Here is a 14,626-nt window from a genome sequence, read left to right as displayed (position 1 = left end):
TTTTTACAAAAATTTTTATTTAAGATAGTTTTTTGCAAAATTGGGTATATACTAGGTAGTCTTTAACACTTTCTCTAATAATAATAATAATAATAATACCAGTCGCAGTTTTTGTGAGACTGGTATTATTATTTTTTTTTTTTTGAACTTCGAATTATTATTTTGTTTGATTAAATTATTTTTTAAGTTATTGTTATTTCATAAATATTGTAATATATTGTTTTATTTTAATGTATTATTATATTATGATAATGTTATTATAAAAATTAAATTTAAATTCGAGGGATTAATTTATTTAAATGTTTAACTATTTTTTTGAAAAATTATTTCTTCTTATTTGTTATAAGTATTTTTGAAGTTATTATTATTTATTAAATATTAAAGTAAATGATTTTATTTACTCATATACTTTAATATATTACTCCTTCCGAACCAATTTAGATATCTCATTTGCTTGGGCACGGTTATTAAGGATGGTGTGGGGTCCATTAAAAAGGGTAAGTAGTAAAGGGTAAGTAGTGAAGGGTAGTTGGATAAGTAAAATATATGGGGGTATATTCGTAATTACTTGTGTGAACTAAGGATATTTAGGTAAAAAAAGATTGACAAAAATAGAAATAGGACAACTAAAAAGACTTTGCCAAATGAGGAAATGGGACAACTAAATTGGTTCGGAGGGAGTATTATATTACGATAATGTTATTAATAACACCCTGATTATTTGCAGGACTTTGAAAACTTAAGGGATGATGTAGATTATTCTGATAGATTTGTTACCGATAGAGAATTTGATTCTATAGATGATTTACATGCTTGGGTTGATGAGATAGCACTAACAATTGGTTTTCAATTTACACGTGCTTCATATAAATAAAAGGAAGGACTATCTAGAGTGAGTTTTTACTTAAGATGTCACCGGTACGGTAATATAAGGGGTGATTTGCATAACTTAGAAAATGTTGCCCGACCTGGTTCCAAAAGTGGGGCTTGTGGTTGTAAATTTATGATTACAAGAAGTATTCGTAAACCAGGGGAAAGACCTTGGACGGTTAGAGTGTTTTCTGTTGAAAAAGGAAGAAATAACCACTCGTTCTTCATGTACAGAGATGGTCAAATAAGAGTAAATAGGATAACTGTCGATATTAGGCAGCATATACGAGATCTTAGTACAACTGGCATGCAACCAGCATTTATAATGACTTCAATTAGAAGAAATTTTCCTGGTTTTTTTGCTAGTATGAATCAAATTTACAATGTAAGACAATCAATAAGGAGAGAAGAGATGGATGGTAAGACTCTTCTTCAACACTGTCTATATATGGCCACGGAGCATAATTATGTAATCTGGACAAACTTGGATAGTGAGGGGCAGTTGAGTAGATTATTGATTGCGAATCCAACATCTATCCAGATGCTACGTTCGTGGCCCCATGTTGTGTTGAGTAGACACAACGTACAAAATGAATAAACAAAAGTGGCCCCTATGCGAAATCATTGGAATGATGCCAACGAATCATAACTTCTTGGTTGCGTTTTGTTTGATGCGAGATGAGACGGCTGTGTCTTATTCTTGGGTGTTGGAGAAGTTGAGGGATATTTACGGCAGAGTCCAGACGCCTGATGTAATCGTAACGGATCGGGATGAGGGTTTGTCTGCAGCTATTAGTGTTGTCTTTCCAGGTGAATAGGTTTTTATTATTAATTATTGTCGACCTATGTATATATGTCTCAATTAATTTTAAATTTATGTTTAATGCAGATGTACGGCATTCATTATGCGTATGGCATATAGGCAATGACGTCGAGAAAATGATCGATAAATTGTGCGGCGGGAAGAAAAATCAACAGGGGCAGATATTCAGGCAAACAAAATGAAACCCCTTAGCTAACAGTGTGACGATCCCTGAATTTGAAAACAGATGGGAAGGGATTGTGTCTTCTTGGTCGATTAGGAACAGAAGGCTCGTGCGATACTTGGCTAGAACATGGATTCCTCACAAAGAAAAATTTGTGCGTGCATAGATGAATGATTTTTTGCACTTGGGTAACCAGACTACCAGTAGAGTTGAAAGCCAACACTCTTCCTTCAAGTACTACTTGGGTAGCAGTAATAGCTCATTTATTTGATACGCTATTTAAAAGGGCACACGTACAAATAACGAATCAGCAGTCAAGGATAAGACAAGCTCAGGAGGAATCTAAGAATTCCATATCAAGGACGTCGTGACTTAATTTTCTCAGACCGTTGTATCGTCATGTTTCCATATTTGCCTTGGAACAATTAATGATGGAGCACAACCGGATGTTAAACTTGGGTAGTTTTCTTTTTGAAAAATGCGATTGTGTCATTCAAAAAACCCACAGATTACCATGCGCGTGTTACTGTTACTTGTCAATCAGGTCTCATGGAGCTTTGTACTTGGACGATATACATCCGTTTTGGAAAACGTTAAAGTACTTAGAGCCAGAAGAAGACGCCAACGAAGAAGTATGGCACACAAACGCTGATGATAAAGAGTACTTTCAATCGTTGGTGGATGAAGTTTTAAAACCCGACCCCTCAGTTGTACGGCACATGTCTCAGATACTTGAACATGAACTACACCCTGATGGAGCAGATATACCTGAGCCACAAGCAAGTCCGCCGAGGAAGGGAAGACCAATGAAAAGCAGAACACTGAAGAGAAACAAAAGTGCATTTGAGTACAGCAGATCGTCCTCAAGGGATCGCGGATCCAAATCTTCATCACGCGGGAGATCAAGTGGTAGATCTAGCAGTCGGTCGCATCAATCGTCAGTTGGAATTAACTTCAGTTTCAACTTATCTGGTACCCTTATTTCTTTTCATATAATCATATATGTTTTAGATCAACTGAATGATATTAATATACTGTTATTTTTGCAGATGGTTCAGTAGGTCGTGATTTTTCACTTTTTCCTTGGCCAGATAACATTCCGTTTATTCTTTCACCATATCTGTTTGACTGGATTGATGTCATAGGTGATGGTAACTGTGGATTTAGAGTCATTGCCGCCACAGAGTTAGGAGCGAGGAAGCATAACCTCTTTTACGACTTGCAATGAGTTTGAAAATGGAAACACATAGAGAGTAATATGCACGTGTGTATCTATCAGATGATTTGGTGGAGGAAGCTATATACAGAATTGGTGCCCACAGCAAAGGACCTACTCCGTACAGTCACTGGGTGGAAATGACAGCATTATATTCCGCCGCAACGTTTCTGAACAAAGCAATTGCGTATTATGGCTCTACTGATGGTAATTCAATGTATAACTGTTTAGTGCTTCCGTTAAGGAGAACATGGGGAATGCATGGCGTAACCAAACGTATACATATTCTTTGGGTTAATAAGAATCATTATGTTCAGCTTTTAATGAATGATGATTTATCTCCAGTGCCGCCAGTCCAGCAAAATTGGAGAGCAGCAGCTAACAATTCATGTAAAGATTTAGAGATACAATGTTGCAACAGGATATTACTTTGGAATAGACTGTGCAGCATACAACGACAACAAAATAACACCGCCGAAGACACGGTCAATTTAGATACTCCTTAGTATTTATTATACTGGTTATACTTGTTGTTATCATTTTATTAATTATATTCATTGTAGTAATTATATTTATATTATTCATTCCATAATTAAGTTAGTCAATAAATGTGTAAATGAATCATACGCAACACGTAATAATGCAATTTTTCATCAATAAAGTTAAAAAAAATTGTTCATCAATACAAATTCCACAAATGTCTATTAAGGGCTATGCCCTCTAAATGTTTGTCACTCCTCAAACAACTATCTAAGTTCATCTAGACACATATCAGCAGCGTGTCTTTTTCGAGGCGTCATTTTCACAATAGATGGCATCCTGAGCAATGGCGCGAGTCTACTTGGAAATTCAGCTGCAAACTGTAAAAACAAAACAATTACATTGCCAAAAAATTAGACAATCAATTTCGGTAATGACACATAAAATGTAATAGATAAACAAAAACACTAACATACTCGACTCTGTTGTCCACAACACCGAATGCAGCAGCGGGTCCTTCAACTGGGATGAGAAACGAGTGGGAAGACACTCTAAACCAGTCAATGTACTCATGGCCAGCCTCTGATGGAACCGATGCTCGACGCAATGCCTGCTTGACTACACGAGCACAATAGAGGAACCTACTCTACATCTCCGTGTACATAGACGGAGAAGCAAATGTCACTGAGTAGGAGCTCTGTGCCGGTCGCACAGTTTGGGTAGGTCTCAGCAAAGGGGGGGGGTATGGCCTGTGCAAACCCGAGCTGTCTGACTGTTCTCTCAGGCAAATAGACCTCCACGATATCAAAACAGGTGATACCACCGATATAGGCGGTGCGTGGGTGGTCGTTCAGTAAAGCCCTAACAGAACTCATGTACGCAGTCCACTCCACCTGCTTACAAAGAAAATAAACATAAACAACATAACAGAAATTTAAAATATTTAGTATAACGATGTGTGAGGTCTTGTACAAAACTTGTGTCTCTGTCATAGCGTCCAGTATGCTTCTGTAGTCTCTCAATCTGCTCAGCTCACGGATTGGCTTCTGCGGCAACCACATCTCTGCCCTAGTCTTGTTCGGCATGTCAGCTTGACGCAGATGGGGGAGGAAGGCTCGGAAGTACTCGTATATCCATGTCTGCAATAGTGTCAGACAACCAGCAATAGTCTTGCACCCAGTCCTTGTCGCCATACCCAGTTGGTGATACATGTGAGCAAGCGTCAATGCACCCTAAGCAATGTCATGCTGATCAGCAGTGACAACAACAACAGGGTGAGGCCGTATCCCGACTCTAGTCTTATCCACGAGCAGCGTGAAACCCACTATAGCCATGTAGTATGCAGTAGCCTGAGTCTCCATAGACTGAGAACGGTTGCATAGCTGCAACAGTGCACCAACATTAATGTTGCCGCTGGTGAAATGCCCCTTCCCACGCATCTCCGACAATGGCTCCCCAAACAGGCCGGCCAGGCCAAGCTGCCACTCACGATGAGACGGTTCAACGGGAAGTGAACTGTCAATGCCAATTCCTAAGATGCGTTGCACGTCGTGCAACATTATGGTCATCTCCCCCCACGGCATGTGGAAGGTGTTGGTATCAGGCTGCCACCTTTCCAAAAATGCCGTAATGAGAGCACTATCAATGTACTGGTGCATTATATACAGCATACGACCAAGTGGAGTGGCAGGAAACACCCCGTACAGTTCATCAGACATGTCCTGAAGTCTGATGATTGTATCCAACGTCCTCTTCCTAGGATGACATTCAGAAATCGGAGAGTTGCACTCCGATCCCTCAAATATAACCTTTGCTATGTGCCCACCCTAGCTGGGTATTAAAGTGGTGTCAACAGGGCCCTCGGGCTGGGGTGATGTGATCAACCAGTCTATGTCCGCGGACTGTGAGCGCTTCCTCCCCCGTGGAGTCGCATCCTCAACCCGGTTGGCTCCCGCGTGATCAGAAATGCCAGCCGCACTATGCCCTCTAATCCTAAACTGACCGCCACCGGCATGGCCTCTGACGATCGTCCAATCAACAAGATGACCGGCAGACTCATCCTGACCGACAGACTCTTCCCGACTAACATAATCGTCGTAATCAGTATCATCGTTACCTAAGCCGACCGCATGACTATGCAGGCTACTCTGGCGCTGAAAGCGACTACGCACATGGTCTAAAGTTGTTGAACGTTGAGCCTGACTATGTTTGGCCGCCTGTGCTTGCCTTGCTCGCCTTGCAAATCCCGTAACCCCCCTCTCATGGGGATCTCCTCTCAGTAAAGTCAGCCTAGAGCTATTGTCGCTCAATAACCCTCTAAAAAACCCTTTACCTTTTCTTTGATTTCCAGTCATTTACTACAATTTTCATATTTTAATTACTATTAATAAAAAATTAAAAGCATAAAAAATGAAATTAAGTTATATTCATTTTAATTACACTTACATTATTAATTTAACAAACATTTAAGTTAATTTACTACAAACACTTACAATCATATAAATTATTAACAACCAAAATAATTCACAATTACAAACAAATCAGCAATTATTATATTCATAAATATTTAAACAACTAAAATCTAATAAATTGATTAAATAAAATAAATAAATTCATTCGAAATTAAAAAATAAATAAATAAATAAAATAAATAAATAAATAAATTTTCATTCAAAATTAAAAAAATAAATAAATAAAATAAATTCAGTACACAAAAAAAGTGACTGTACCTAGGTACAGTCGCACTTTTTGTGCGACTGGATTTAAATTATTTTTTTTCCTTTTTCTCAAACTTAAATTAAAAAACAACACTTACAATAACATTATCATAATATAATGCATTACAACGTTTATTAAACAACAATAACTTAAAAATTAAATTAATTAAACAAAATAAATTCATTCGAAATTAAAAAAACAAATAAAAAATAAAAAATAATATTCAAATCAGTAGCACAAAAAGTGCAACTGTACCTAGGTACAGTCGCACTTTTTGTGCGACTGGTTTGAATTTTTTTCTTTTTTTTTAATTCGAATATAAATTCAAAAATATTTATTATAAAAACATTATCATAATATAATATATTACAACATTTATTAAATAACAATAACTAAAAATATAAATTAATTAAACAAAACAAATTTATTCAAAAAAATTTTTTTAAAAAATTAATTGTTCATACCATTCGCACTTTTTAGTGCGATATATATATATATATATATATATATATATATATATATATATATATATATATATATATATATATATATATATATATATATATATATATATAATTTTTTTTTTCTTTTTTTATAAAATTTCGAATGAATTTGTTTAGAAATTACCTCGATTTTTTATTAACGACTTCGATTCTAAAGCTTTAGCTTCGATTAATTTCATGTGAAGAATTTGAGTTTTTGGAAGTGATAAGAGTGTTTTTGAGTGAATTTGAAGTGTTTATAGAGATTTTAGGTGCGGTGGCAATTTCGTAATTTTTAAAAGTTCAGGGTCAAATTCGTAATTTCATTAGGAGGGTGGCGAAGAATAAGAATTGGAAAACAAAAAAAAACTAAACACATGTTTGTTCTCAAATATTAACCGCCAACAAAATATAATTTTCATTTTTTGTCTCTTACAACCGTATGACATTATCTTTTTTTCGCAGTTAATAATTTCGAACAATCAATTTTAACTTTTTTTACCAATTTTTTGTTCGCTGTTAGTATTTGCGAACTAACCTAATCTTAGGCTCAGACATAAAGATACTTATTTTTGAAATTAAGTTTACCCGAAACTCATTCTTTTTTTTTTTTTTTTTTGTTAAAATTGCTTATTTGTTTCACATCCTTTGATTTAATACCTTCATTAGAAATGAACATCCAATTAAAGGCTTATCAACCAGTGCATTGATTTAATACCTTCTTAGATTTTTAAAAATAAGTCTTGACAATTCAAATAAGGAGAAGAGGAAACTCACTTATACTAATTAATACTTTCTGAAATTTTAACAAACAAGTATGAGAGTTTAATGATATTTGTACAAATTTTACATTTTTTTAATAATATCTGATTCATTATTAAACAGTCACATGACATCTACATCAGAGATAAAAATGAGTAAATACATATCAACTTTAACAAAATATAATTCAAATTAACAAAATTACGATCGTTGTTTAAGATCTGACAATTCTGAATATCTTCTTCTACATCATTGTTTGATACAGCCTTCTACGAGGGGGTCTTTCGATCTATTGTAGTCTTGAAATTAAATTGAATTTGATGTTGTGATGGTAATAGCAATTTTGATGTCTGCTATATTATCGCATTAATCTCTACAAACAAATCAACTAGAAATTAAAATTCATAACTCCAAACTCTCAGAAGGAGAGAGCTTAAAATTCAATGTATGATTTCAACCTAGTAAAGGGGTAGAACAATTCTCCTATTGGTAGAAATTTTACATTATGTAACTATATAAATAACTTTTTACTCATTAATACCTTTTTAGATTTTAAGAAATGATCTTGCGCGATTTCAATTTCCCCCAATAGTTTGAAATTAATTCGGTCAAAAATAATTTGATTAAAAACCCAACTGATTAATTGTTTTGACTGGTCTATATGATTGTGATAGTCTGATAAACAAAATTGACTAAAAGAATAGTCGATAGTTAAGGTATTTGAATGTTTTTATTCACTTAAATATGAAAGTTTTAAGTTTCTATACTTGATTACTTTGTGTCGATATTTGAAATATTTAATGTGAAAATCATTGATTGGAATTTTTTGTAAATGTTTTCACACTTGATAACTTGATATCAATTTTCTAAAACATATTATTTATAAAATCACTTACATTACATGAGAATTTTCTAAATGTTTCTAGACATAACTATATAATTACAATTTTCTAAACATTTGCGGTCAAAAATCAAAAATAATTAGATAATTGGGTACTATACTTGATCATGGGCGGTTCGGCCCAATCCGACCCAAAAACGTGAGGGTTTGGGTACCAAAATATGGCCCCATGGGCGGGTTTGGGCAGAAAATAAGCGGCCCGAATTTTTTTGGGACGGGTTTGGGATTGGCGTTTGGCCAGCAGATCGGCCCAACCCGGCCCAAAAAGTTGTTTGTTCATGATTTGCATTTTGAATTTGTTATACATTATGTATAATATGTAACAAATGTATTTGTTTATTTCAATTATTTGTAATTTGTATTTGTTTATTTCAATAATTTGTAATTTGTGTTTTTAATTATGTATAAATAATATAAAACATAGGCCCGCAAAAAAGCCCACATATTACGGGTTTGGGCAGGAACTTTTCGGCCCGGCTCACATCAATGGGCTGTTTTTCCACTCGGCCCGGCCCGAACCAGTCCGGTGTTTGATCAGGTCTATTGGGTACCTTCGGGTAAATGTGGTAGTAAAACGGTGGTTGATCGGAATACCATTGTGTACCTGAAAATTAACACCAACAACCCGGGGTGGTCCCTGAGGGCGGTGCCTCCGACACCCAAGTTAATACCCACATATAAGTTACTATGATATAGTAGTATTTTGAAGAGATAAAGTACAACTTTTGTTTAGTGAAAATAGCAAATACCAATTTTTCATCCTCTTTTACTTATCTTCTAAGAGGTATATATATAGAGGCTCTTAGTGGGTTAATTTTAATGAGTGGGTTTTAGCCCATTAAAAGTGGGGTTATTTAATAAAATCATGAAAAAATTCACAAATAGAATACTTAGGTTGATCGAAAAAGACAATGAGCAGCAAAAATAAAATAAAATAAAAATAAAAATAAATAAAAGTATTTGTACCAGCTCCCTGAAAGAGCTTATCCATAGCATTGTCAGCTAGGAAAGAAAATATGTTTGAGTATCTAGGAGAAGCGAATAGAAATGGAGAGTTTACATCCTCAACAACCTCCTGAGTCTCAGATGGAGATTTGAGAATAGTTTCAGATTCCTCTACCACCTCCTCTTGGATAGGCTCAAGAAGGGCACCCTCAACAGCCTCAGCAATAACAGTGGTGGCAGTTGCTGTAAAATAAATGACAAGTCAAATATAGGGCAAAAGTTAACACAATTGATGAAATTTCGTATAAACAAGAAAGCAACCACCTAAGTCTTAACCTGGAAGCATCACAATAATTTGTGAACTTTTAGTTGGCAAGTAAGTACAAGGAGTAACTAAAAGAGGAAAATTATCACCTTCCCAGGACTGGAAAGAAGAGACATCAGCCTCTTTCTTCTTTTTCGGGCTTTTCTTATTCTTTACTGGACCCTTGGTTGAAGGGCCAGTTTGGTCAGCAGCAGTAGTAGGGCCTCCAGATTTTCCCTCCTTAGAACCACCTCCAATGAAGGACTCTGAAACTTGGAAGACGTTTGGATGGGGATCAACCCAGGCCTTAGGATCCCTGTACTCTATTTTAGCAGGAGGAAGAGAACCCTTCCCTACCCTAATGTAATAAGCAGTGTTATCTAGGCAGATGTCACTCCTCCTCCATCTGAGAGCCTCCGCCGGCCCCAAAAAGTCATAGTAAAATGTGGTAATTCATCGCTGCTTATAATTTTTGATGGGAATAGGAGACAACTAACGCACAAAAGATGCTTGTCAGTTGTGTTGTCAGCCCAAGGGGACCATGGAAGAGGTCTGTAATATTTCCCATAGGAAGAAATACCCAGAGTTTTCAGGAAACTAAGCCACCTGCCTGATTTGGAAGAGTAAACAAGAAGAATGAGTAAAAAAATTCATCATGCAAATGTGACAAATAAGAAAAGACTGATACCATACCAGGAGTCAGACAGGAAGATATTCTAACCAAGGACAAACATATGTCCTGCTGAAATATATCGCACCATGTGGAATCCACCCAGAAGGCAGATTCTTGTCCTTTGGTTTAACAAAGTACAAAAAGCGTGTCTTTCTCTTCAAGAAAGATGGAGAATTTTGTTTAGACCCAGAGTCTCTCTGACATTGAATTTACTCTAGAAGACTGGAGGCATGTATCTGAATAGGTCGTCAGGGGTCTTGGGTACTCTGACCCAGATGACTTTGTCCTTGTATTCCTTGAGGTCATTGAAATTTGGGTTGACGACCGTAGCCCCATTTATTGAAGGAAAATTAATGAAGGGCCTATTCTTGTTCTTGTCCAATTTAAAAGGACTCTTAAAAAGATTAAGAGTCAGGGGAAGTTTCATGTATTCACAAGTCCAGATGAAGGACATTAACTTTCTGGTAGCTTGAGGAAGAAGTTGGTTGAGAGAAAGATGAAAATGACATAGAATATGAGAGAAAAATGGGTGAAGAGGAAAACATAAAGCAAAGTGATATATACAAACTAGGATGAAAATGTCCTCCTCGTTAGTTCCAGAGACAATGTATTCATGGGCCATTATCCCCTCTTCACCAATTCTGCACCAATATCCCTTCTCTTTTGGGATATGGTAGTAGTCTTCAAGTACAAACTGGGCCCTACCCTCTACCATATGGGTGAAAGTTTGAAAAGTGAGTCCAGTAGTCAGTAGCCTTTTCATTGTATCAAAAGAACCCTCAAGGTCAAAGGTTTTAAAATGAATACCTCCTAGACCCTCCAAGGAAGGAGGGATGATTGGGTCAGTCCATTGAAGGTGTGGTCAGCCATTAGGTTTCATACTCCAATTAGTTGGAGGCTCATGTGGTAATGCCTCTGATTGCATAAAAAAGGGAAATTTAAAAATTGGTGCATCGATTAATTCTTTGTTGAAGTCAAAATTCAAGTCACAGAGGGAACTCTTTGAAGAAACCATTGTTGAAATTAATGTGAAAATAAGTCGAAGAAAACAAAGGTTTGCAGAGACCAGAGAGTAGTTTGCAGAAAATTAAAAGTGAGAATGTTTGAGAGTAAATAGGGTTTAAAGAAAGTGTAAATCAAAATAAATGCAAGTATAAGAATATTTATAGGCAGGATAATTGTTGAAGAATTTAAAAGGAGAAGATCAACCGTTAAGAAACATAGTAATTTGAATTAGAAGATCAACCGTCAAGATGAAATCGCCAAAAATTCAAAATTATAGGAGTAGGGAACAGTGGTTGGATGTGCATTTAATGTTGGTACCATAAAATAGGAATAATGATAAAATGTGCTGCAGCGATTGTGGCATGTTCAATAATTTTTCAGAAAATTCCACCAAGTAGAAAATGATTAGAAAAATTGATGAAAGAAATTGCATGGGTGTCTCCAGAAGAAGGAAAAGACTGAAGTACCCAGATGTTTCATGTTGCCAGAAATTTAAATAATGAAGATTTGAAGACGTCCTAGAAAATAACACTCAAAAAAATAGTTGAGATGATCTACGACCTGTTCGAACCCATATCTAAGACTGAAGACGAAGGAATAATGAAAGAAAGTCTGCTTGATTCTTACATGAGCACAACGAAGAAGCAATATGTTAAAATCAATGTCTGATTCTGAAGACAGACCCATAAATTCTTGAAATCAAATTCATAGGTCTGGGGGGCAAATTGTATATGTAAAATATTTCTCAGAAGTAATTATGGCAGAAAAACTATCTAGGAGGATTAACTTAACATTAATCTGGGAGAAATTAGAAAGATTACTAGAGAATCTTCCAACATCCATCTGAGAGGATTGGAGAAGCATTGAGCATACATTAGTAATGTTAGTGCATGGAAAGGTCACGTGCAATTGGAAGACACTTGTCAATTATAGAAGATCATTATAAGCTAGTGGGACACATGTTAATAGGAGGAACAAAGAGCGCCATACAAAATAAAGGAAAAGTCACCAAAATAAAGAGGAACTTGACACGTCCAAGACAAGAACAGTGGCATGCATAGGAATTTTGGAGATTGATGATATAATAGAAGAATGTTCTATATGAACAATGATAGACTATAAACACACTTCAAGGAGCACATAAATAAGGTAATTGAGAATTAATTGAATTCTACTATTAAGAGAGATACAAAGAATTATTAGTAATTTATTACAAAGGAGTTATTACATCTGATTTTCAAGAACCCACGTTGATTTTCAGAATACATTAATCTCACAATCATAAATCTAAGAGGGTAATTATTATCGTCATAGATAATCTTCAAAGAACATTTGTCAGATATTATCACAAAAGACCTCACGTTAAAATAAATGCTAAATAGTAATCCACTTTGCAGCCACAGTGCTCTTGGAAGGACCTATTAGGCAATCTGTTTGAGCACCAGATACTGACTTGGGCGTCAGAGTGGGTCCTCGGTATAACATTTCATGCCCTGCTAACCCCTTGTTTCATTTTACATGAACAACCATCTTCTCAAAAAGATCTTACTGCATAGCTTGACAAGATAGCAAAGACATGCTTACACCAGCACTTAACTCTTGATTAATCACAATTCAGGGGATTAAGTTTTTAATTAATTGTACTACAAAATCATATAGCAATCGCCTAAATGTTAATCTTGAAAATTATGTTTCTAGACTTAATTAATTACTTAATCTTAAAAATTTTCTTTAAAAATATCACTTTAATGTAAATTTTCTAAATGTTTCTAGAATAAATAACTTAATGTAAATTTTCTATAAATTATTCTAGAAATACCTTTCTTGAATTTTTCAAATGTTTCTAGACTTAATTACTTAATGCCATTTTCTAAATCTCTATTTAAAATGACTTAAAATGTGAATTTTCTTCTTTTTTTTTGATAGAATAGACATTATTGTAAAATACGTTAGGAAGAATTTATATATAAAAGTCCCACATTTAGGTGGTGATCTTTTTAAAGTTCGACTTTTCGTTTAATCTTTAAAGATCATGCATAATTTTTTCTTTTAAATAACTCATCCGTTTATTTCACCTGTTGTAGCAGGTTATTTAAAACTAATTCACAAGCCTCACTCTCATATTTTTTGGATGCAAATACGAGCAACCTAATACCTCTGCTTACATGAGTTTATTGAAAAAATAAAGCCTATACTTAAAACTCAATATTACTATGAGACTTTTAGAAACTTACATAATTAATATTTTTAAAATTATATTTGACCTTAATTCCTTACTATTGTCTAATAATAATAATAATAATAATAATAATAATAATAATAATCTATCAAATAATAATTTCTGTATTTGGATTTACTTCTTTACATGATTTACTTATTTACATAAGCAAGTTTTGTATGAGACTGTCTCACTATTAAACGATTCCATATAATTATCTCATTTCTCTGATTAAGTGATTGATGACTTTAAAAATGTAAGTGATCACTTTAAAATACTATGTATACATTAGGCAAGCTCAATAAAAATGGTCTCATCATGAAACACCATGAAATTGCTTCATTTGAGAAATTGTGAAATGTATTTGTTATTAAAATACTTGGTGCTTGCATGTTTCTTGATTGTGAGACAAATCAATGAACACAAATTGTTATATGAGACAGTCTCACGAGAAATGCATCTTATACATGAGTTAAATAGTTCATTTTATACATAACATAAGAATATAGATTCTTTATTTGAAATCGCCTCACCATCAGATGGTCTTTAACAAGAGTTGCTCAATTTGATAATTGTCAAACACAAATTTTTATGAGAGACGGTCTCTTTGAGAGACCATCTCTAATTGGCCCGGTTCATTATATATTTTTAAAATATTATAAGTAGACATTAAAAATGATGTAAGTAAACATTTAATATATTGAAAGTAGGCATTAAGGATAAGGTAAGTAAGCATTAAGGATAATGTAAATAAGCATCAAATATACGAATATACGACAAATTGAACATAAATCTTCTAATGGGCTGAACTTAAGATACCTCTCTAAAAAATAATGCTTTACTTTGAATAATTTAATATTTTATTAATTTTTCAGTAATAATCTAAATTTTTGATTAATTTTTTTATAATCCTAACTATAAAAAAATGCTTGCTAAAAATGCTCTAAGATAACTTCATTTTGCTAAAAAAGTAAAAAAGTAAATATAAAATTAAATTATAAAAAAGTTAAAAAATTTTTTAAAAATAAAGAAAAACAAAGCAAGTAAGTTTATTTTTTTATTTTTA

At 34.3% G+C, this 14,626-nt stretch overlaps 1 protein-coding gene across 2 annotated transcripts; it reads right to left on the bottom strand.

The window, feature by feature from the left end:
* Positions 1 to 3,786: 3,786 nt before the first annotated feature.
* LOC130804301 (protein MAINTENANCE OF MERISTEMS-like) lies at positions 3,787 to 5,757 on the bottom strand. 2 transcript variants are annotated; one of them, XM_057668689.1, is made up of 2 exons: positions 4,029 to 5,757; positions 3,787 to 3,932 (listed from the first exon to the last, which is right to left on the bottom strand). In XM_057668689.1, the coding sequence occupies exon 1, from the start codon at positions 4,761 to 4,763 to the stop codon at positions 4,194 to 4,196; it is 570 nt and encodes a 189-aa protein (XP_057524672.1). In that variant the 5' UTR covers positions 4,764 to 5,757; the 3' UTR covers positions 3,787 to 3,932; positions 4,029 to 4,193. Both variants share the same exon structure in this region, with proteins under 2 accessions (XP_057524672.1, XP_057524673.1).
* Between the last annotated feature and the right edge of the window lie 8,869 nt (positions 5,758 to 14,626).

The sequence above is a fragment of the Amaranthus tricolor genome, chromosome 17 (assembly GCF_026212465.1).
Source record: "Amaranthus tricolor cultivar Red isolate AtriRed21 chromosome 17, ASM2621246v1, whole genome shotgun sequence".
In the NCBI taxonomy this organism is placed as follows: Eukaryota; Viridiplantae; Streptophyta; class Magnoliopsida; order Caryophyllales; family Amaranthaceae; genus Amaranthus; species Amaranthus tricolor.
The sequence above is the reverse complement of the archived record's forward strand: the minus strand, read 5'-3'. Positions and strand labels throughout refer to the sequence as shown.

Coding starts and splice junctions, on each gene's coding strand:
- LOC130804301 (XM_057668689.1), bottom strand. CDS start 4,763: ATGTATCACCAACTGGGTATGGCGACAAGGACTGGGTGCAAGACTATT.